Consider the following 25,999-nt stretch of genomic DNA (forward strand, 5'->3'; position numbering starts at 1 on the left):
CAAGGACAAAATATTTTGAAATGTGGAATAACTGAATCAGTTATTATCGAGTTATTGAGGACAAAGTAAGTACAAAATAAGCTATTTCTAAAAAGATAATAACAATTGTAAATTTCGTTCTATGATTGGAAAAAGTGTATTTTTCAAAAATATTTTGTTCTTTGTTTTGATCTTGTAATAACAAAATTAGTTATTATTAATTTATTTTCTGACTTACTTATAACTGATTTTGTTAGTTACTATTTTCAAAGGAAAATTTGATCTTCTCAAATTATTATCTCTGACAAAACAAAATAACCTCATCAATAACAAAATGAGTTATGATATATAATAATAACTCAGAAATAACAAATTTTGCAAAGATATCAATTTTTGTTTTTGACGAGTTATTTAGCGTCTGTTCCAATTGGTGAATTAAAATTAATTTTTACATAAATTTGACAGTTCGACACTCAAACTTGACAGTTCTCCTAAGGAAATAATTATCGAACTTTCAAGTTGAAGTGAAAATTAATTTTAATTCTCCAATTGGAACAGATCCTTAGTGTTATTCATAAATAAAATAAGAATGATAAAATGAGATATGATGGCAAAACTTGTTATTATTTTGCACTTGATTTGTTCTTTGCCTCTACCCGGGAAGTCTAATCGCATATAAAATCAAGCAGAAGGTGCCCAAAAAAGGGCCCCTGCCCAAATGGTCCCACACCCTAGTATACCTCGAACCATTTTGCATAATATATCCAACCGAGTATAAATTCTACTGTGAAGTGAAAAAAAATCTTGAAACAGCTCACCTTGCTAAAAATATATGCTATTCATGTAAAGAATATGTGTCCTATGGTGTCATATTTCATACACATTAGGGTCTTCTGGTGTTGGTGTTAGGCTTAGCGTAAAAATGCTTCCTGTAGTGATAAATAGTCAATTGTAAGTGTTCCCCTAGCGTTGTTGTTGAAAAAACCTTCATAATACCCCAATACCCCTCCTTGCCTGCATCAACCCTCCTGATGTACAAGTATCTACTGTTCTAGTAAATCCAGCCATCTCCAGGCGAACTGGATCAAACTAACCTAAATTGTTTTCTTTTCTTCTTTTTTTCCCACCCACTCGTATACTAATCATTGCACATAAATATCACCCACTCGAATCGCGTACCACTGCAAAATCTCGCGATACGCCTCTCGAACTGTGTGTAAACAACAACACTCGCTAATCTCGAAAACCACAACAACCCACTCGATACGTCGTCACGTGCTAATCACGAACGTGGTCGTCGTCGTTATCTTCGACACACTCATTAGAATCACCGGATGAATATCCTAGTAGCAGCTCAACGCCAATAGGCCGACGGGGTTCCTACAAAACTGGAAGAGGTTGGTGGCGGTTACTCTCAATATGTTTAAGATTGACTTCTCCATTCTTTCTTAGATATACAGGGGATAGACAAAATGATCGGGACAGACAAAATTTTCACTTTCCAAAAAATGTTCAACTAGCTGTAACTTTTCGAAAAGTGCATCAAATATTCTCAAATTTTTACTGTAAGTTCTTCAACTAGTTGTGTATCAGTGGACAAAATTTGGGAAAGATCGGACAATTCTTTACGAAGTTATAAAGATTTTTGAAAAAGATAAAATTATCCGATAGCCAACTTTGAGCTGTTATATCTCCGGATTCAATGAACCGATTGCAATGAAATTTTGACCATTCATGACTTATATAATGAACTCTGGAAAACATTTAACTTGACTTGAAATTTTTAACAAGCAAAAAAGTTATAGCGATTTTATTTTTTTCACGATTTTTTAGTAAATTGGTCTATTTTTATTATGCATTCCATTACTTTTTCAATTTATTGGCGGCTATGTTGTTACTTTCCTTCAAAACGCATTTATATATAAGTCAGTTAGAGGGAAACTAAATGAACTATAACTTGCATCTTGAATTTAGAGACGATGTTGATGTTTTGGATAATTTGATGATTTTTTAGAAAAATAATCTAATTGTTATAACTTTCTTCCGTGTTAAGAATATTAAGTTAAGTCAATGGTTTTTCATAGCTCATTATATAAGTCATAAATGGACAAAATTTCATTGCATTCGGTTTATTGAATCCGGAGATATAACAGCTCAAAGTTGGCTATCGGATTATTTTACCTTTTTCAAAAAGCTTTATAACTTCGTGAAAAATTGTCCGATCTTTTCCAAATTTTGTCCACTGATACACAACTAGTTGAGGAACTTACAGTAAAAATTTGAAAATATTTGATGCACTTTTCGAAGAGTTACAGCTAATTGAACATTTTTTGAAAAGTGAAAATTTTGCCTGTCCCGATCATTTTGTCTATCCCCTGTACTTACCCCTTTTTCCCGACTCACTGTATAGCTTTTGGTTACTAACCGTTGGTTTGTTTGAACAATTGGAACCAGATTGACTCTAAATCTAAATCTTCCTAATTTAGTTGATAGATTGTAAGCAAATTTTAGAGGTATTGGAACATCTTCTTGCATGACGTTAACCCATTGTTTCACATATGATATTTGATCGACAACACGCATACTGATCATCTTCTTACATTTAGTTAGGAATTGTTCATTTCCTATTGCTTACGCATGACGATTGAATGAATCATCATTCACTTTCACGTTTCCGTTTTTATTTGATCACGTTTGCATGATTTATTATTAGTCGGGTTAATGGAGATCCAAATTCACTATGAGTATTGTTTTTTTTTCGAAATCTAAATTTTAATTTGTTTGATTTTAGGGTTTCAAGTTCTGAAATTCTTCTATATGCGCACTTATTCTCATTTTGTTAATTTTAGTCACAATACTGTTATCTATTTAACCCTTATGTGGCCGGCAGGGTACCCGGGTACCCAGCACCCATTTAAAATACACGGTGTAGAAAAAAGCAAAAAGTTTGCCGGCCACATAACGGTTAATTATAAAATAATTTATAAAATATTTATCATTAAGGGCTTTGGTTATGAATCTTTCGCGGTTGTCGCTCAACTAGATCAGTATGAATCTTTCACTTTTCACTTAAATATGATAAGTTTTTACTTCAAACAGGTATACATATATAGTATGTTTTACAAAAACAACACACATTTCTAAAGTAGTGAAACTGCAGAATCCACAAACCCTGTTAAGACATTGTTCTCCATTCAATGTGCCAATATTCATACTTCTTCAAAAAATAACAATTTCGATGAATATTGGACCGTTGTTCAATGGAATGAACCATAGGACCGGTTACTCTACCAAATATACAGTGAACCCATGTACAACAACAACCAAAAAAAAACACCCAACCAAACTGTGAATACCCATATCAAAAACAACAATACCATCAACTCCCATTGTCATTGTAATTGCAGAACCGGCGACGATCGAACGAGGTCGTACCTTATCACGTATCTCGCTAGCGAAAGGTGCCAATTTCCGGGGACGTAAATCCAACTCCCTGATGAATCTATGCGGTAAGGTCCACCTCCCTCCTACTCATACAAGCACACACCAAAAAAGGTGTTACTTACTCAAACACGATAAAGAATTCAGGGTGTGGTTTAGGATGGTTTTGGGTTTTCCAAGGTTTGAGGAGCAAAACACAAGTTTACCTCAATACAAGTTTCGGTTCACATTTCGCTAAACACCACACTTAACAAAACGGGATGCAAATGTGTTGTTGCTTTATTGGTTCGTTTGATTTCTAATTGGGCTTTTTTATGGTTCACATTTTTTTTAAAATTATTTTCCATTTGTTTCAGTAGAACAAGCACATTTTTGTTGGCAATATTGTGTCAGGACACCGCTTTTGTAATGATTACGACATTCTGTAACTAAAATAATGGTATGAAGGGAACTAATAAGCACTGAAAAAAAAAACTCAATAGTTTTACGACTCAGATTAAGGAAAACTTAAGAAATATGGTGCAAGCAGAAGAATCTACCGTATCACAAAATAACTAAAATATGCTGTAGAAAAACTACTCAATACCAAGAAGTTATTGCCTATCATATTCTGTTTAAGTTGAAACAAACCTATGTCGCATTGTCACAACCAATTGAGATTGCGACATTGTCATTACTTTTACTTACCTACCTACTTTCAGTCCTGATCACCCAAGGCGGTGCCGAAAGCCGAATTGAAAGACCTCCATCCTGGGCGATTGCCCGCCATCCATCGCATTGACCTGTGGCCAAATCAAATTTCTGTCGACTTGCTTGATTTCGTTGTTGAGGCTGCGCCAGCATGAGCCTCTGGGTCTGCCTCTGCTGCGATGTCATGCTGGGTTCCAATCTAACGCTTGCTTGCATATTTTGTTTCCGTCTCTGCGTAGAGTGTGGTCGACCCAGCTCCACTTTCGATCCCGAATTCCTATCACTATCGGCTTTTGATAACATTGACGATGGAGCTCCATACCATACACCGAAGACATCTATCGATGAAGACCTGTACTGCCCCCACTCGCATAACAGTCCCATTTGCAAAAAGTAGGAATTGAGAAAACAGCATTTGAAGTTTGAAAACTTGTTTCCATATAAAACTTTGAAAAATCGCCAAACTTTGAAGAATATTTCGATCATCTCGAAACTTTCACAGATTGCTTTGCACATGAATATATAACTGTAAAAAATATTACAATCACTACAAAGTTGTTCAGTTTTGTGTTACGTGACACAAAAATCCATGATGGGACTGTTATGCGGGTACTTTTGATATGGGACGCTCATGACTTGGTATTTTTTTCACATATTGACATAAAAATTCATAATTTTTATTATTGTTTTTGGAAGTACATCGAAAATGATGACTATTCATAACGTTAACTCAAAAGTGATGAAAAGTCAAATGGGACAGTAATGCGAGTGGGGGCAGTGTAGCCGTTGAGTTTTCTCCACTGACACACACCAAGTTTCACTGACGTACAGCAGCTCAGATTTCACGTTCGGGTTAAAAATTCGGATTTTGGTGCGTCGACTGATCTGGTTGTTTTTCCATACATTTCTTAAACTCGCAAAAACAGCCTTCGCCTTCTTGATCCGTGCACCTATGTCGATCTTGGTGCCGCCATCGGCCGCCATTTGGCTACCAATATATTGGAAGCTTTCATCATTCTCCACTAATTGCCCAGCTACCGTAAAGCTGGAAGGGTGGGCCGTGTTTACATCCAACGATTTGGTCTTGTTGACGTTGATGGTAAGACCTGCCGCTGAGGAGCGATTGGCAAGATCATCGAGCTTGCTCTGCATATCAGAGCGCCGTTGAGCTAGGAGAGCAACGCCATCGGCCAGTTCGAAGTCGTTTAGGTGCTCCATGGTAATTGGCTGCCACAGCAATCCACGATTTGGTTCACGGTCAATCGCACCTACCAGGATCTCGTCGATTACGATGAGGAACAGTAGCGATGATAGTATACATCCTTGCCTCACTCCAGCAACGACCCGGATGGGATAGGACAAAACACCGTTGTGCAGTACTCTGCACGAAAATGCCCTGTACTGTGCTTCAATGAGGCCGATGATTTTCTCAGGGACTTGCGCCTGAGGGCTTCCAACATGTTTCCGTGATTGAGACGGTCGAAAGCTTTTTCGTAATCAATGAACACAAGGCAGAGAGATTCTTGGAATTAATTGATTTGCTCCAGAATGATACGGGGCGTGACAATATGGTTCACACAGGATCGTCCGGCACGGAATCCTGCTTGTTGCCGTCGGAGAGTTGCGTCAATCTTTTCCTGTATCCGGTGAAGGATCACTTTGCAGAGGACTTTGAGAACGATACACAGTAACATGATGCCCTGCCAATTATCGCATACAGTCAGGTCACCCTTTTTGGGTACCTTCACTAAGACGCCTTGCATCCAGTCGGCCGGAAATGTCGCGGTTTCCCATATGTTGCAGAATAATTGATGCAGTAGTTTGCGGATACTACGGGGTCAGCTTTGACAGAACATTTGGAACGGTGGCAGAACAGTACACCCGCCTGAAACGTGAAGCAGCAAAGGTCGGACTGGTGGTGAATGCGGCTAAGACAAAGTACATACTGGTAGGTGGGACTGAGCCAGACAGGACAAACCTTGGCAGCAATGTTACGATAGACGGGGATACTTTCGAGGTGGTAGAAGAATTCGTCTACCTCGGTTCCTTGCTAACGGCTGACAATAACGTGAGCCGTGAAATACGAAGGCGCATCATCAGTGGAAGTCGTGCCTACTATGGGCTCCAGAAGAAACTGCGGTCAAAAAAGATTCACCCCCGCACCAAATGTACCATGTACAAGACGTTAATAAGACCGGTGGTTCTCTACGGACACGAGACATGGACGATGCTCGAGGAGGACCTGCAAGCACTCGGAGTTTTCGAGCGCCGGGTGCTAAGGACGATCTTCGGCGGCGTGCAGGAGAACGGTGTGTGGCGGAGAAGGATGAACCACGAGCTCGCTGCACTTTACGGCGAACCCAGCATCCAGAAAGTGGCCAAAGCAGGAAGGATACGATGGGCAGGGCATGTTGCAAGAATGCCGGACAACAACCCTGCAAAGTTGGTGTTTGCTAACCATCCGGTTGGTACAAGAAGGCGTGGAGCGCAGAGAGCACGATGGGCGGACCAGGTGGAGCGTGATCTGGCGAGTGTTGGGCGTGACCGACGTTGGAGAGCTGCAGCTGCAAATCGAGTATTATGGCGACAAATTGTTGATTCAGTATTATCATGAATTTGATGTTAACTAAATAAATGAAACGGGGTCAGCTTTGAGCATCTCAGCTGATATGCGATTGACCCCGGGTGCTCTGTTCGATTTCATGCTACGGATTGCTGTTTCTATCTCCTGCACTGATGTTGATCTCCTGAGCTTCGGTGTTGACACGGGTAATGCGTCGAACCCTTGGCGGATCATGCTGAGGTATTGATAGCGTGGCCAACACTTGAAAAAGGTTTCCAAAGTGCTCGAACCAGCGTTTCAGCTGGTCAGCCGGGTCGGTCAGTAACTGTCCAGACGTGTCTTTAACGGGCATCGTAGCATTCATCTTGATCCCATCGTAGAGGAAAGGGATGTCGCCTGTGTTTGCGGCTTTCTAGCCTTCGTCGGCTAGGGAGTCCGCCCACGCTTTTTTATCCCATACATGATCGTTTCACTTCCTTCTAGAGAACCGAATAGCGCTGACGGGCTACCTCTTTGGCTCCTCGTGTTTTCGCTCGCTCTATCGCGACTTTGGCGTTCCTTCGCTCCTCTATCTTCCTCCTGCTCCAGGTATCTGTGATCCACTGCTTTCTTTGGGTGCGTAGCTCACCTAAATTATTCTCGCCGATGGCGATGAAGGCGTTCTTGATGGCGCTCGATTGATCTTCTACGCTTCCACCTTCTGGAATATTCGCAACACGGTTCTCTAGCTCCTCGACGAAGGACCTTTTCACCGCAGCGTCTTCCAGTCGGAGTGTGTTGAACCGGCGCCCGATTTTTTCCTCCTGTCACTGGACCCTGGCAATGCGCAGTCGGATCTCGTCGATTAGAAGATGATGGTCGGACGCAATGTCGGCGCTACGTTTGTTCCGCACATCAAGAAGGCTCCGTCTCCATGGCGTCCCATGACGTGCTCATAGTCCGAGTTGTCGGAACCAACCTTCGCGTTGAAGTCGCCCATAAAGATCTTGTTATCACCTGTCGGAATCTTGTCCACGACAGCCAGGGCCGGATCTAAGGGGGGGCCAGGGGGGCCCGGGCCCCGGGCCCCCACATTTTAGGGGCCCCCACAAACACCTGTTTTCGTTGCTAACATTAGCTTTATTTTTCATTTTACTCAAGTACTGTTCGAAAATAAGGAAAAAACATTTTTGGTCATCTCTCCGAGGGCCCTCCACATCCGCTCGGGCCCCGGGCCCCCACAATCCTTAATCCGGGCCTGACGACAGCATTCAGTTGGCTGTAAAAGATCTCTTTGTCTTTCATTTTGGCAGCATCAGTTGCGCGTAACATTGGATCATGGTAAGGTTTCGAACCCGTGCTCTGAATATGGCTACAACTATCCTCTAACTAATAGTTTCCCACGTCGTGAGCGCTGAGCAGGAAACCAACTCAACGGTGGCGGGGAGCGTGATCACCTCGTAGGTCAGAGTACACTGAAGTTTTATTTACGCGGTTTTTTTACGCGGTTTTTTACGCGGTACCGCGTAAAAAAAACCGCGTTATTTCAAAACCCGTCGTAAAAAAAAACCGAGTTTTTTCAAAAACACGCGCAAAATAGTCAGGATTACATCTAACGTGACTTGATTTTTTTAGACTTTTTTTACGACGGTTTTTTTTTTTTAAATAACGCGGTTTTTTTACGCGGTTTTTTACGCGTTTTTTTTAAGCGGTTTTTTTTTACGCGGTACCATTACCGCCAACCTGTGTTCTCCAAAGTTCGGCCAATGGACTTCGCTCAGTCCTAGGATCTCAAGCTTCATACGGCATGCCTCATTGGCTGGTTGTGCCAGTTTGCCCTGCTGGGCCAGGGTTAATACATTCCAAGTTCCGATTCTTGTCTGTTGTTTCACGCTCAAAGTCGTTGCCGTTGAATCAGTTCGTAATCTTTCATTTTCGGTTTCTGTAACGGTTTTTTGATTTCGGAAACGGAAGGTTGTTGGTCTAAGGCCCCCTATCCACCGTGGTGGAGCTTCCACCTTAGGTATAGCTTCCGGTGGAGGAGCATTTCATACTCAGCCGCTGGATGCCAGAACAGACACTGTTTGAACCACACCTCTTTGGTGAACAGACGCTCGAGACGTACCTCATAAATCTAGCTGAAGTCACAAGGACAACAGTGCCCAGGCTGCACTACCAGCTAAGCACAGCATACAACTCTTAGCTTGCGGTCTTTGTCATCGCTTGATCCGTGAAAGCATGAGGTAGGAACTTGTGTGGACAAGAGCTATGTTGGACGCTCTTCTTATCGACTCATCGTTTGCAGGCCGCGTGACTTTATGGTTTAAGTAGTTTTGTTTATGTTTACTAATAATGAAAATCAGTGACAGAAGAAATTAATTGGTTTTAAACATAATTTTACAGCATTTATAAATGTACAAACTAATAAAACTTGATATTGTACCGACTTTTCAAACCCTCTAAGCAGAATTGCCTCTTCAAATGTTTGGGTGTGTTTTATTCCAAGTGAGGGTGCATACTGCCCCGCATAAACATATAAAACAGAAAAACTAGCTTGTGCAGAAAACGTTTTGCAATGAATGCACGTATTAGAACAATATTATTGTCTTTTTATATGCATATGAACGCATCTTCCTTAACTAGTGCATATTACCCCTGAATCCTCTACATGGCGGGATCTAATGCTTGAACAATAGAATGCTTTAACTCATTGATAGCCAAATCAATCATTTCTGGAGTAATAGTGATCACGTTGAAGGTGAAGACTTCACTAGATGTATTGTGGAATACCAGAACTTGATCAGTAGCTGCATTGGTGTCATTAAGTACTGTCAGTATAGCAGTCTGCTCGTGTTCCAATAGCCGCTCATTGCTATGAAATAATTATTTATGTAACGAGTTGCAAAAACTTGATTTTTTTAGCACGAGTCGTACGAGGAGTTTTCCAACGTGTTCCATACAAAATTTTATGCAATGATTGTTTCATAATGCAATCCATTTGAGTTGCATTATGAACATTATACAACTATTTTTCATTATGCAACTCATTTCAGTTGCATAATGAACAAGTTCGGAAAAATTGGCCATTATGATACCAAAATGGGTTGTATAAATTATAAATTATGATACTGAATTGCATAAATAATTATTATTGGCATAAACATGTACGATTGTCTTCATTCGGATATTATTGGGCACGTACATTTTTAATATCCCCTGGAAACAATATTGCATTTTTGCAGAGAACCTTCCTACTTACGCTCGTGAAAGGCTACTGGTACACTGAGGGTACTTGTTTACAGTTATCTGTCAGCAATGCTCGTGCACGTCTCTCGCTCAGGAAAATTTCGGCAGGAAGGCCTTCCTCATTTTTCTTGGTTTTCACGTTTTCACGAACGACCAGAATGCCTTTAGATTGCGATGTAACCACCAGAGGTTTTCAAACTTTTTGGTGTCGCGGCGCCTTTTGAAATTTTCCAAAATGTCGCGGAGTACCACCATAGTTTTAAAATAATTTTCATCATTTCAACACAAGTTTTTGTCAATTTCCAAATTACTTTCAGATGTGCTCATTCTGCGAATGGAGTGACGTGAGAAAATTCGGAGTCGTATATCGAGATGACGAATCCCGTCTCGAATGACTCGAGTGACTCGCCGTGTAAATCAAATGGAGAGTCACCTCATTCGAGTCGAGATTTCTCACCTCGATATACGACTCCGACTTTTCTCACGCCACTCCATTCGCAGAATGATCACAAGTATCATGTTTTCTAAGATTTCAGAGAAATTGTAGTTTCCCAGAATGCCTTTATTTGAAAAAAATAATAAAATAAAGTTGCTTAATGATTGCATTACAATTGGTAGGACTACAAAAGTCATATTGATTACAACGATAACAAAATATACAAATATGAAAAAAGAAACTTCAGATGTAAATCTGAAACAAATAACTGATTCCTTATAATTCAACCTGAAATCTGTTGCAATATTTTGAGACATCCGGTTGATTTGCCCTTTTACAAACAGCATTTTTTTTTCGGAATTGCAATACAAAACTTTAGGAGATTTTAAGTAGTGAAGCAAATTTAGGCATGCTTAGATATTTATATAAAGAGGTTATTTAGAACCTCAGAACGACTAACAAACTACTTCTGAACTATTCTGAAAAAAAAACTATATAAATAAGTGTTTTGAAATATTTACTTCGAATAACAAGCTATTTTTAAAATCCTGAAATGACCTGAAGCATACAAAATTCAAATAACATGTCCAGAATCTTAACACAAGTTCTCGGATCTTTGGAAATTTTAAAAATTTGGTTAAAATCGATATGTTTGAAGAGGATATCAGAAATTCCATTGAACATTCAAAAACTTGAAAATTTTTGGAAGAACGCCATGAAGCGACACTTGTTCTACTAAACAAGTAACAATGCGTTTTGAATAAGGCGACGTAATAAAAAAGGAGATTCTACGTAATAAATTGATATAGGCATATCATAGTTCGTTCGTTTTACTTCTGCTCAAGAGACTGCGGCGCACCTGAGAAAGCATCATGGCGCACCAGGGCGCCGCGGCGCACAGTTTGGAAAGCACTGCTATACTGTATAAAAAGCCACTACAACATCTTAAATTTCAATCAGAGGTTACACATACTGAACCGATTTCTAACAAGTGATAACGGATAACACACAAAAACCAGTGGTCCAGCGGAGAGTTCAAGCATAATTTTTCAAAACTCACTGATCTGAGTAAATTCATGGTCAATTTTGACGACCATCTCACTAAAATAGTTTTTATATAAAATGACTTTTCATAAGTTTTTTCGTGCTTTACATCACCAGGGATATAACATACACTAGGTAAGCAACAAAACCTACTCATTCCATATCATTTTCACAATGAATTTTGACAAAAATACACATACACCAGGTTGGTTACAGATACGTCATGCCAGATACGTCGCTTTTGTATGGTGCCAGTTTGGTGTATCTGTTACTTTAGATTTTGGCTAGATACGTTGTTTGGTTTTCTCATATATTAAAACGGTGTATCTATCAGCAAAGTTGTAAAGATTAAAAAAGTTAGATAAGGTATCCCGGGGCAAGTGGGACCTAAAAAAATGCCAATTTGGTTTTGTCATGCCAAAAATTTCAGAACACATTTTTTTTTTAATAATGCCAATGAACCCAAAAGACGTTGTTGGTATATTTGTACTTATTAACGTGCATTAAAACTGTTTAAAAATTTTAAAATTCCGTATATTATGCATATAATGAAAAGTTTAGCAGATCCTCATTTACTGCGATTCACGGGGCAAGTGGGACCTATTCAGAGTTTTTGTTCAAAGGGCTTAATATAAGTTGCAACAAATAAGGTAACATAAATCATAAATCTCTTATGTGAATGACTATCTTTAGAGATTAAAATAAGAAGAGGTTTATGGTATCGTGCATGAATTACGTAACACATAAAAAATCGCTGAGGAAAAAAATACTTGAATCAACTCTAGCAGCTCATGCAAAATAAATTGATTTTTTTATACAAAAAGCGCCGTAAAGTGAAGAGACAAAAGATTTCGAAACTTGGTCTCTATATTAAATAGTTGATGAATCTCGCCAAAAGTAAATCTGGGGTTTCGAGATTTTCAGTAATATCTTCTCCCTTACATAATATTACGATCATTAAATAATGTTTTTTTTTAAATCATGAATTTTGAAAAGGTCATTTCCCTATCTTAATTTTTTATGGACGGTTCCTGAATGCTGAAAAGAATTCATTATGCAGCGTTAAGTGAAAAAATAATGGAAGATATTTAGAGAAATACATAAAAAATACACGCTTCTGATTTTTTTTTTCGTTTTACCCAAGGTTTTACCATTTTTAACAAGAATTTCATTATCTAAATAGAGGTAATAAAGTATAATTCAACAGTAGATTACTTAACGCGTAAATTTTTATTGACTTTCGTGCTAATCTCATCTTAGGCTGGACAAGGCGAGATGACCCCATATAATTGTGTTTGTCTATTCTCATAGAACCTACTTACCCCAGATAGCGAAATGCACTGGGGCAAGTGAGAGCAGTAAACTAAAGGTAATAAATAAAAATAAAATACAGCTTTTTCGCTTGAAATCATTTGCAAGAACTCCAAATACTATCCTGAAACCGAAAAAGTATTTGTATAATGACAAATTTATTTTTAAACGACGAATGTAGTAGAGCACGTCAATCTCACCTAGTGAATTGAAAATTACATATGAACAACAATAATGTATATGGTCTCTTTATGGTTGAAACAATAACATTGTTTGTATTCAAAGTATCCGTAGGTGTGATACCTATGCTTTCCATGAAGAATGTTAGTCTTAAAAATAAATAATAATAAAAATACTAGCTATAGGTCTCACTTGCCCCGGGGTACACGCATACCAGGAACCTACATATTATCGAACTTGCATGAACCTAAAATCTTTTTCCATAGGGTTTCAGCTTATAGTCTTACCATTCAGAAAAGCCTTTGTTCAAAATATTCTATCGGTAAAAATTGAAATAAATCAAGTTCGAAGATTTTCTATCAAATGAGGTACATTCAGAGCATAATTTTGTTGATCATTCCGAATTGCAAACAACAAGGCATCGTGCGTGACCTGTCACATACCCGATGGTCTCTTCTTAGTTTTACTACACTTGTCATTTCTCCGGCATCTGTGTTTTATGATCAGCCCAAGGGGGTCTTCCGTGGTTAATTAGTTCATTTTTTTCTATTTTGTGGGCTTCGTGGTCATGCGGTTAGTGGTGGTTACGCGTAATCTGTTACAAACATATGTCAATGAATAGACAATTATCTATAATTGTCAACTTAAGTTTTGTGTATGAATTTCAAATGTTGACTACTGTAAAAACTTTACTGTAAGCAATCAAGTGATGTTACACGCGTTACTATATATTACAATTCGTTACCAAGTGATGCCCACCAACTTGCTTACAATAAGGTACACTGGATGAAAATTGGATCCTATGACGCTGCAGTGAAATTTTCATAAAGCTACTTCAATTTTTCACTAAAATACGGATTTCTTCAATAGTAATTTTTTTCACATAACTTATCACAATTCAAAATATGAAATGTCTATTAATTTGAAATTTTGACCAGGGTGCGGGCACCGGTTTTGGCCAGTCTAAGGGGAATCATTTTTATAAAAATAACCAATAATCCAGTAAAACTACCAATGTGCCAAATGAAAGGTTTCGATCTATACTTTATTAGAAAAATGCAGAAATTAAGCTAATACTTGATTTTTGTATTAAAAGTGGCACTGCCAAAATAGAAGCATTGCCGCAGTTTTGGCCATATTCTCAGCTTTGGTTTCTATTTTGGCCAATCACGTGTATTTCTTATGGGAGTGGCCAAATTAGAAGCACCCTGGCCAAATTAGATATATAGGAGCTGATTTTTTAAGGAAAATTATTTTTTTCTTCCAGATTTTAATCATATTATATTAGAATCTACTAGTAAAAAATAAATTTATGCCGATTTAAATCGCAACAGGCTGAATACCGCACTATGGCCAAAACTCTGGGCTGGCCAAAACTGAAGCTTCTACCCCATAGATTGTCAATATAAACTGATGATGAAGCGGTGCAATTTTCAGTCAAAAATATTGATAATTGCCAAAGTTACAAAAGATTGAACTTGACGGATTTTGGGAGGAAAATACGGCTCGGTTTTTTTGCTACTGAGTACTTGGAGATCTTGCAGGCGATATGCTAAGCTCATGTATCTGAGAGCTGGCGCGGGCTACATCAGACGTACTCGTACTAGTGAAGGACGCCGAGCCAAAGTGCTTCATCTACACATTTTTGGCGGAGGAAGTCCTTGCTCGAGCGTGTGCAGGGATCTTGCCTAGGGGAGGGGGGTGTTTAGGTGACTACAATGATGGTGTAATATATGATCATGGTGCGAAATAGAATCAAGGTGTCACACAATATGAAATCCCAATATGGGGTTTCAACATGCTGTGGCCATTTTTATTAAAAAGCTTTTATAAATTGACCAGTTGATTATTATCAAGCCCTGAAGAAGGTCCGATCCGAGGACCGAAACGTCGGCGAAGATAAGAAACAATCAACGCTAAAACCAAAGATTGCCTAAGCCGAAATCCGAAATTGTAAATCGCCACGTACTTAACATTGGGATTCTGGAGGAGGCTTTGATAAACGTATCGTATAACTGGCAGTTTGAGTGTTCGGCTAAGCAGTCAACAAACTCTTTCAACAAATCATTTAATTAGTTCAACAGACACAGAACGAACAAAGATTTTTCCTTTGAAGATGACAAGAAACATTGCCAAAACGTAAAGAAACGCATACCAGAAACCTAAGTATTATCAAACTTGCACGAACCTTAACTCTTTTTTTGGCATTTCACACCGTCTTCTGCCAGACGCTGAACAGACTGAATACCACCATATAACCACCATATAACAGACAACACACTGAAGCTAGTTAGGAATTTTTCGTTTCACGAAAAGTTTCTTCAGAGTATTACTCCATGACTTACTACATATACACCTAAACGTTTAACTCCACTAACCGCATGACCACGAAGCCCACAAAATAAAAAAAAAATGAGCAAATTAACCACGGCAGACCCCCTTGGGATTATCATATAACACAGAGGCCGGAGAAATGACAAGTGAATATAATGTTTATAAAACTAAGAAGAGACCATCGGGTATGTGACAGGTCACGCACGATGCCTTGTTGTTTGCAGTTCGGAATGATCAACAAAATTATGCTCTGAATATACCTCATTTGATAGAAAATCATCAAACTTGATTTATTTCAATTTTTACCGATAGAATATTTTGAACAAAGGCTTTTCTGAAAGGTAAGACCATAAGCTGAAACCCTATGGAAAAAGATTTTAGGTTCATGCAAGTTCGATAATATGTAGGTTCCTGGTATGCGTGGGGTACCTTACGTCGTTTCGAAGAATATGCTTAGTTAAACAAATAAAGCAATAAATGATCAAACGTTGATGTGGATTCATTAATTTGCTTTATAAATCATACTTGCAGCTGAAAACCCGGATTTGTTTACATTATCGAGTTATGTCGGATTGAAAAGTTATGCTTGAGTTTTCCGTTTGCGAAAAGTTTTCACCGACTGGAGGGGAAGTCGAACTCACACTCCGATACTTACGAAACGGCTGGACGACTGACACATCTAACCGCACGGCTACGAAGCCCACAATGCGTCTTGTGTAGCGTTTGTAGAGATACTGGTTGTTGGTGCGATAATGATTGCTAGTCAGAGCAAAAACTCGTTCAGTAAATGTATTCTTGTTTTCGCTTTTTTTCCGAAGTGTTTTGAACCTTAACCGTTTTAACTGCCGCAAATGCGCTCTACCCCATATAGGCTTGGGAGTTGGAGGAATATGATCTGCAATTATCTGATTCATTGTATGAGTAAGTTTGTTAAGAGCCTCATCAACGCAAGAACACGTGTCAAGAAAATCCCAGTCAACTTGTGTGAGTGCTTGCGTCATAAAATCAAAATCCGTTTTACAGACAACCAGAATCAGTGCATTTTTGATAAATATTTTCGTATAGAATAGCAGCAGATAGATGATATTGATCGCTATTTCTAATGCGGAATGATCAGCAACAAGACTGATAAAGGGCACCAGCGTTTGTTGCCCTATGACGACATACCTGTGATATTCCGAAACTCATTGCATCATTTAAAATTCTTCATAAACTATAAATGAGCTGAAATCCTCATAAATGATTGTCTATTTATAATGCTCCAGTAGGTGATGCTAATTATTCGAATTGGCACTTTATTACTAAATCTCACCGGTATGTGTAAGATCGTTATGCGCTGTCAAGCCCGACTAAATTGCAACAGTACATCTTCGAAGAGCATGTTGTGTGTCGCGTGTGCATCCGTTAGCACCATTAGTAATCATTCAGAGATCCCGTTTGAAAATAGTTCAGGTTCAGGTTTTGTTAGAAACTCGCGTTATAGAATAAGTCTTCCCGTTGGAATAAGTAATCCGCACAAGAACCGGCAGTTTCCATTATGGTACTGTCAACGCTGTCGCATCGTTAACCTAAGGCAGCACCTACCCACTGTAGACTTCCGGAAATCTCCAACGATGGTGTCTCATCGATCAGTTGCCACACAGACCGTATCTGATGATCGTGAAGACGAAAGTAGTCCTACAAATATGTTCATCAATTGTACATTTGGCACCGGCACTCCAAACCGCAGATCATACCAAAATGTACAGAAATCGTTTACGGATGCATACGAGTATCTGCTGATCGGTAGTAGTTTAGTTAAGCGTAGACCAAATGTAGGAAATAGAAACCTACGTCGAAAAACAGTTTCATTCTACGACAATGTGAACGGTAGGAGTAGTGTTTTTTTAAGGATACACCAACAAATATGAAATAATGTAGATGGATAGTTGAGCACTTTATAAACAAGCTTTCTCACACAGTTACACTAACACCAGATGAAACCTTTTGTGGTTCGGTTCAATACTACTACTCAATATACTTCTATTTACATGTTTATTATGACTTTGAGTAAGAAATCTATACTACACATACATCTTTACAATATCGATTGGTGAGGGGAATAAGTGTTATTTAATAAAGTTCTACTCTGGTTATTATTTCATGTGGATTTGGGTTTGCAGTACTTCTTTATGTTTTGGTTATTGATCTGTTTTCATTCGCATTCATTATAATTATTGCCATCACAAGTATTTATTTTTTCTTAAACTGTTGCATTGTTTTGTTATGCTTGTACTAACGTTTTTATGTTTATTGTTTGATGTTTGGTTTATTGTTTTTATGTTGTTCATAAATCATCTAACGGTAGCGGAAATTATGTAAAAAGTTAACTTGATTGGTCCCTATATCTTCGGTCTGACAATTCTCTGAATCGGTCACTAATCCTAACCCACAAAATTGTCTTGATTCTGAATTCTAAAATCTCGAAAATGTATGTTCAACAAACAATCTCCTGCTCTGTGCAGCCTTCGACAATTCCAGCTCGATATTAAATCATTCCTTTTCTCTCGAATCTTTTCTCTTCATCCATCCCCACAACATACGATACCATCATTGCTGCATTTTGCGCGTGCCCCATTTACCCCGCTGTGCCACATTGTTACGCCGTTTGTTGCCCAATTAAACCGCACTGAATACTACTGTCTTGAAACCGAATACACAAAAAACACACACAATCACAAAACAAACGGGTACCCCGCGCAATCAACGCCTACTAATCAACCGCCGATTGTGGATTTTGCCCCGCCTACTATGTGTATGTTGCCCGCGCACCTGGCCACCTAACACCATCGATCCGACCAGATTCCGACTCCGGTCTGGGACGTGCGACGCCGCCGAGACGTGCGCCGTCGCCCGGCATGGGACCCTCGAGTCGTCATCTACCATCGCCGTCGGGCCCCGGTTCGCTACCGCCGGGTCTGATCACCAAACGGCGCGGCTTCGACGATGGATCCAGTGATATCTCTTCCACCGCCAGCTCCATGATGGACTACAATGGTTTGTATCGCTCGAGTTTCATACCTACTGTGGCCCCATTGTTCAGTTATAGAGGCTAAAATGCGTCATACCTTTTATTGAATGATTTAAGTTGCGTTTGATATCCCAATTAATGCCAATTACTAATGCAATAAGAATTGAGAACACTCAGCGAAATCAAAATGGCACCATTCTGCAGTTTAGAAAAGACTTTTCATTATGAATTATATTTTCATCGTTTTATGCTACGAAAATAAGTGACTCAAGAATAGTCGTTTGGTTTTCCTTGAAAAAGAATAAATAGACTTTCGAAACGTCGGCATTTAATAAATCTAGAAAAAAAAAAATTAGAAACAAAGTGGTGCCATTTTTATTTCACTTACTATGAATCCCTAGTCTAACTTATCCCTCCCATTCATTCCCCCCGCAGGTCCGAAACTCTACAAACAACCGGCGACCAAGTCGAACCGGGGCATCATCCTGAATGCCGTCGAGTACTGTGTCTTCCCCGGGGCGGTGAACCGCGAGGCCAAACAGAAGGTGCTGGAGAAAATTGCCCGATCGGAGGCGAAACACTTCCTGGTGTTGTTCCGGGACGCGGGCTGCCAGTTCCGGGCGCTGTACGGCTACTGGCCGGAGAACGAGCAGATCATCAAACTGTACGGAACGGGACCGAGCCAGGTCGACGATGTGATGTTCGATAAGTTCTTCAAGTAAGTAGCGATTCTTGTTTTAAAATTATTATTTATAGGGTCATTGGTCAACTTTCCAACTACTGCTGCAGGAGGAGTATTTCTATCCGTACTTGGTCCAGCAGTGCTTGAAAAGTGAGGCATTTTTCCACAAGCATTTTTCCTCTTTGAATGGCGCTTTTCAGCAATGAGCTACTTAAGGCGAAACTGGAAGCATTTCCTCACTTTTTGGTTTTTGATTTTTTGTTAAATAACGAAGCATTATTTTCAAAATCGGTTTTCGTGCATATCCCTTTCGTGACGAATCAGCACAATTGTGCTGTTGAGCAATAACAGTTTTGTGTAATTTTTTTAACTGTTTCGTCTTTGGTTTACCTGATGTAATTTGTTTTGATAATTGAGCCATTACTTATACTTGCATGTGTGCAAACAAACTTTTGCTTATATGTTGTGTGTGAAATTGACCACAACAAGTTAAACAAAAAGTGAGCAAAAATTGTAAAACATGAAAAAGTTTTATCTGTCGCAAATTTTTAATTTTCGATTTATCTAGGTGAACAAAGCTAGGAATCGTAAGACAAGGAGTAGTTCTAGCGATTGCCAAAGAAAAAATGTTGATATGTTAAAAAGTCTGAGAGTTCTGGAGAGCCAAATTTGAGCAATTTGTATGGAAATTTCACTTTTTTGAGCTCCGTCACGAAAGGGATATGTAGAGTATGGATCAAGGTATCTTCTGATTTTTTTTTGTAGTGGAAAATGTTTTTCGTTATTGCAGTAACCATTTTTGAACAAAATTTCACAAAAAAATGATTTCTGCAAAAATGGAAAACGTTTTCCACCTCAAAAAAAATCAGAAGATACCTTGATCCATACTCTACATGTGCACGAAAACCGATTTTGAAAATATTGCTTCGTTATTTAATAAAAAATCAAAAACCGATAAAATGAGAAAATGCTTCCAGTTAGGCTAACATGCTTCAGAAGCAAGTGGGAGCATGAGCAATCAAATTTATTTATGATAGTGAGAAACGATAGTTCAGCAGCATATGCCTCTCTGGATCTTTCTCTTCGCCGGTGTATACGGCAATGAATATACTTCAGAGTGTCTAGTAGACACTGTCTACTCGTTAAATAAAAAAAATACCTGTTTCTTCCAGTTTTTTTTTTCAGGGGGGAACTAGCATTAGCATTAGCATTAGCATTAAGCGAGTCGCACAAATTCGTAGGTGGTACAGTCCTAGACCGCTGTTATGAGGGTTGCCTCCTTCCCGTTTGAACCAAAGCACAAAGATTTGGGACTAATCTCTGACTCTTAGACAAGACTGACGCAATCCTCCAATGGTCGAGCACTGTCCTGGCCACGTCCTTGCGACTGCTGAGGAATGGGAAAGGATGGTTAGTTTTGGACACCTATGAAAAATGTAGACAACTCTACGATCTCTCAGGCCTAGGTGTCACGGGAATTTGGGTGTTGTTAGTGGAAGGGTAAACTCCGAAGGATACGCTTGGTTAACGTTCAGGCACACCATTGTTAGACTGCTTCGAATCAGTTGTCTTGCCCAATTCATCCTCGTCATCTTGTTCGCATTTGGTTGAATTACTAGATTCTTCGGTTGATAATCTGAAATATAAAATAATATTAACATCGTACGTCAAATAAGCTACATATTAGTGATACGCTCGCCACAGTTGCATATTTTAAAAATATTATTTATATCGTACGATACATTTACCTGAATCCTGCTGAAATAAAATGTTAATTAGCAGTACATTGAAACACAAATACTACAAAACACAAGGAAAAGAGCATCAAACTTTGATCTAGGAATATTTAAAAATACGGTAAATATCAAGATCAAAATTTGATTTAGTAGATCTTACACCGCAACGCACCATTCTAAGGTGATCTACCCACGTTACGGGGTAGTTTTTTTTTCAGGGGGGAACTATGCAAAAATATCCACAAAAATTAAGTAAGAAATGCTCAAGATTTCTTTTTACTAAATCTCTGAGTTCTTCATTACACCAACAAAGCTAGCCATGAAAATGTTTGACACTTCTCAGGTCATTTTGACAGTCTACACACATGCATGAAAAAGACGGATCATATATTCTACTTTATCGAACTTGTTGCCGTCCTTTTCATGCTCATGTTACATCTGTCAAAATGACCTGTGAATTGACAGTCGTTTTGAGGTTAGGTTTGTTGGTGTAATAAAGAGTTCTTAGAATATGCTTTTGCGAAATTGTTTCGTTCGTTTGATTTTTGACATTTCCACCGATTTTTTTCTTCTAAAAGAAATGACAACCAAACACTCTAAAAAAACAATCAAAAAACATACAACAGTCCAATAAGTAACCCAACTGACCATATACCTTTGAGTTCCTTACACAGTGTTGAAACGGAACTTGGATGTCTTTTTCTTCGTACTGGTGGTGTAGCAATGTTGAGATTTCGGAAATCTAGTCATGATTCTATTTTGAATTCCTGCGGAGATTCCTCCTCGTATTTCTACCCCAATTCTTCCTTTTAATTCTTTCGCAGTTTTTCAAAAAATCTTCCCGAGAGTTCTTCCTTGAATTTGTCCCAAAGGTTTGCCAGAGTTTTTTTTTCTGACTTTCTCCAGTTTTCCCAGTAGTCCATCCAGAGGTTTTTTACGTATTTGCTCCTTTCAAGATTTTTCGGTGTTCTTCCTGGGATTTCTACTAGTATTTCTCCCACGATTTCTGCAGGATTTTTCACGGGGTCTCTGCTGGAGTACCTCTCAGGGGTTTCTTCCAGAGGTTTTCCCAATATGCTTCCAGAGTTTCTCGCTGGATTCCTCCCGGAGATATTGCAAAGTTTCATCTGAAATTTCTTTCATTGATTTTCCGGGATCGCTTTTCAACAGTTTCTCTCGGATTTTTTGCGAGATTTTTGCAGAAGTTCTTCCAGGCACTTCTTCCAGAGAGTTTTCCGACATTTCGTTTGAATTTCTTCGCGGGATTTTTTTCGTAGTTTATCATGGGATTTATCTAAAAGGTTACCAGTGTTCTTCCTTGATTTTCCTTATTACTTCTCCCTTGGATTACTCTCAGATTTTTTTTACGAAACGCCCAGTTTTTCTCAGGATTTCATTCGAAGTCCTCCCTAGAGTTCTCCAACGTCTTGCCAGATTTCACATGGATTTCTCATTTCCAATATTTCTCCGCGAGTTTCTTACGAGGCGTGGAGCCTCGTAGCCGTGCGGTTAGGGTCACCAAGTTTCTAATCGCACCATGCTATGGGGTGAGGGTTCGATTCCCGCTCCGGGCGATGAAATTTTTCGTGAGAATAGTTTCTTCTCCGTATCCACTGGTGCATGATCCTTGTGTCCATTTTCTAGTGTTAAGTTTCGTTCAGTCTGTAGAGTTTCTGGGTCCGTATCTTTTTTTTTCATTTTTTTTTATATTTTGGCTGGGTGCTTCTATTTTGGCCACTCCCATAAGAAATAGGGTGCGGGCACCGGTTTTGGCCAGTCTAAGGGAAATCATTTTTTATAAAAATAACCAATAATCCAATGAAAACTACCTGTTGAGGCAATGGCTCGGGAGTGGCAGGACGTGGCCTCGGGAGGGACCCTACTTCGGCGTAGCGACTCACCATCAACGGGAACCGGTCATCAAACTACCACCTCAGCTGCAGCAGATCGATGGGAATAGGCGATGGAGCTTCTTCTCGTCACTTTAAACACTTAGAACTCCACTTCTTAGACTCGAACACAATAACTTTATTGAAAGAACTAAATTTCAATTTTTATTCCGAATTACTTTTTACTCGGCACAAATTGCAACCTTGCAGCTTGATAGGTGGGCGATAACTAACTTTATTTTCAGCTTGTGGCGATTTAATTTCTGCTATATTGAACAGCTGACTCGGGCTATGTGTTGGTGAGGTTTGCCGAACCTACACTACTTTAATTTGACATTTGTCGAACTAGTTGCAAAGTGGATTCTGCATTAGCAAAAAATGAAAAAGGCCCTAGCATTTACCCGGTCCTGAACATCGCCGCCACCTTGAAATTCAAAATTTCAACCAATTCAATATACAATATTTCATACAACATCTACCCGTTACTAAACTCATACAATAAAAGAGAAAAGAAAGATAAACAAAGTGTGGAAGTACCTTAACTAAATAGAACTAACTTTCATCTAATTTCTCTTTCGTCTTGACGTTTCTCCTCGGTCGGTTGATCTCGGTGATGCTGTCATCGTAGTTGGCTCTGGCATCAATTCGTTCATTCGCTGACTCCAGGAACGCATTCGGCATCGTTGTAGGAAGGAAGCAGACAAATTTTTGTGATCGGCCGCTTGATGATACCACGGGAAGTTTTCAAGGTCACCACCCGCGTAAGCTGATCGTTGCCGGGATGAATATTGACGATTCGAGCAAGTGGCCACTTCACCGGATGCTGCTGTTCATCGACGAGGATTACGAGTCGGCCGGGAAGAAAAGCGTCGTTCGGCTTGTTGTTTTTGGTGCATAGTTGCAGCTCTTGCAAATATTCGCTTCGCCAATGGTGCCAAAACTGTTGATATGCTCGTTGTGTCGCTTGGAGACGGTCGAGCATGCTGAGGGAAACTTTCGTGAGATCCGGCTCGGGAACTGCGTGCATCGTTGATCCAATTAGAAAGTGTGCAGGAGTTAGACACGCCAGGTCGTTCGGATCCTCAGAAAGGGGCACCAGTGGTCGGCTGTTCATTGCTGCTTCGATTTGGGTCAGCAGCGTCGTCATCTCCTCGAAGGTCAGGCGAGAGTTCCCCAGCTGGCGATACAGATGTGTTTTGGCAACCTTAACGGCTGCCTCCCATAATCCACCGAAGTGAGGCGCCTTTGGTGGACACAGGTGCCAATTGATGGATTCGTTGGCGCAAAAGGTGTGGATGTCGTCGGTGTTTTCCTGCAGCAGACGATGGATTTCCTCCAGCTCATTTTTTGCGCCTTCAAAATTTTTCCCGTTGTCGGAATAGACATCGGATGGTCGACCTCTGCGGGACACGAATCTCCGGAACGCTGCCAGGAACGCGGGTGTCGATAGGTCCCCAACCAGTTCGATGTGGACAGCCTTCGTGCTGAAGCACACAAAGATGCAGATGTAGGCCTTCGTTGGTTGTGCTCTTTTGTGGATTGCCCGAAGATAAACAGGTCCAGCGAAGTCGACTCCGGTGATGCTGAACGGACGGCTCGGTCGAATGCGGTGGATTGGGAGCTGGCCAAGCTGCTGTGTTGCTGGAACGGGACTCGCTCGGTTGCAGCGGAAGCAGGCATGTATTACGCCCTGGATTAGCCTTCGTCCTCGAATAGGCCAGAATTTTTCGCGCATAGCGGCTAGTGTAAGGCGGCCGCCACCATGGATTAGTTGAAGATGGTATTGCTTGGCGAGAAGGCGTGTGTAGGGGTGAGGATTTGGTAGGAGGACAGGGTGCTTGGTAATGTAGGGTTGCTCTAACAAATTTAATCTCCCTCCCACTCTAATTATGCCTTCAGGGTCTAGTATGGGGCTTAGACGGCGGATCGGCGACTTTTTTGAAACTGCATTGCCACTGCGTAGGTGCTTCAACTCCTCTTTGAAACCGTCGGCCTGGGTCAACTTGATGAGTATCGACTGACTAGCGGCGAGTTCCTCTTGCGAAAGTGCGTTGTTGGGAAGCGGATCACAGGAGGGAAGTGTACGGCGTTTTTCACGACAGTAGCGGACAAATCGTAGGCAGTATGCGGTAATGCGGAGCATTGCGGAATGCGAGGAGAATGAGGCGAAGTATGGGTTGACGAGTGCTTCGCTTCTGGTTACTGCCACGACGACCTTTCTACGTTCCTTTCCATCATCTGGGTATTCTGGCACTTGCTCACATGGCCATTGCTTTTCTGGTAGCGAAAGCCATTTTGGTCCATGTTTCCATTCTTCGCATTGGATGAACTCGTCGATTTCCATACCTCGAGATACGTGGTCGGCGGGGTTCTGCTTTCCAGCTACATGGTTCCAATGTGCTCCGTGGGTAGCTGATTGGATGGCGGAAACGCGGTTGGCCACAAACGTTTTCCAATTGTTGGGAGGAGCGCGAATCCATTGGAGCGTAACGGTGGAGTCACTCCAAAAATAGGAAGCGGAAATGTCGATCTGGAGTGCCTCGCTGATTTTCGTATGCAGTTTCGTTGCAAGGTCGGCGGCACATAGTTCGAGCCGCGGAAGGCTAATACGCTTCAGTGGGGCGACACGTGATTTTGACGCTAGTAGGTGGACGGCTACGTTGCCCTGGGAATCAACGGATCGGGCGTACGTGCATGCGCCGTAGGCTGCTTCAGACGCATCAGAGAAGGTGTGGAGCTGGATTGTAGCGTTCGGGAGGAGAGCGTAGCGTGGTACGTGGAAATCAGAGAGCTTCGGTAATTGCTTGGCGTAGCTGTTCCATTTGTCGGCAATCGATTCCGAAACGGCGTCGTCCCAGCCACAAGGTTGCACCCATAGGAGCTGCATCAACATTTTTGCACGGATGACAACGGGTGATACTATACCCAGGGGATCGAACAGCTGGGATATGCCGGACAGAATGGTTCTCTTCGTGATCGGTCCATGGCTAGGTCGTAATGCGGTTTCAACTCGGAAGATGTCTGCCTCGGGTTCCCAACAAATCCCCAAAGCCTTGATGGTTTCATCCTTGCCGAATTGTATTGCGGATTGAGTCCCGATTTGGTCAGGCTCCAGTCCTTGTAGAACTTCAAGCTTGTTGGAGGTCCACTTCCTCAGACAGAATCCGCCCTTCGCCATCAGTTCTCCCAATTCGGTCCTCAGCTGGATGGCTTCAGGAATCGACTGTGCACCACCAATAAAGTCGTCAACATAAAATCCTTTTTTGACTGCTGGTCCTCCCAGAGGGTACGCATCTCCTTCATCGTCGGCCAGTTGAACTAATGTACGCGTTGCTAGGAAGGAAGAGGGTGCCATGCCGTACGTTACAGTCAGAAGGCGGTAGGTTTGGACTGGGTCAGCATCATGGAAGCGAAACAGGATTTGTTGGAACGGTGTGTCGTCTGGATGGTGCAAAACTTGGCGGTACATTTTCGCTACA

The 25,999-nt window shown here is 40.6% G+C and overlaps 1 protein-coding gene across 1 annotated transcript in view; it reads left to right on the top strand.

Annotated features, from left to right (window-relative positions):
- LOC134284294 (patronin-like) overlaps positions 1-25,999 on the top strand; it is a 57,042-nt gene that overhangs the window by 14,503 nt on the left and 16,540 nt on the right. Inside the window, exons 4-7 of the mRNA XM_062843091.1 lie at positions 1,305-1,376; positions 3,387-3,488; positions 18,045-18,239; positions 18,649-18,931. Of these exons, the coding sequence (XP_062699075.1) occupies positions 1,305-1,376; positions 3,387-3,488; positions 18,045-18,239; positions 18,649-18,931 (652 nt within the window). The remainder of the gene's footprint in view (positions 1-1,304; positions 1,377-3,386; positions 3,489-18,044; positions 18,240-18,648; positions 18,932-25,999) is intronic.

This window comes from Aedes albopictus, chromosome 3, assembly GCF_035046485.1.
Source record: "Aedes albopictus strain Foshan chromosome 3, AalbF5, whole genome shotgun sequence".
Taxonomy (NCBI): Eukaryota; Metazoa; Arthropoda; class Insecta; order Diptera; family Culicidae; genus Aedes; species Aedes albopictus.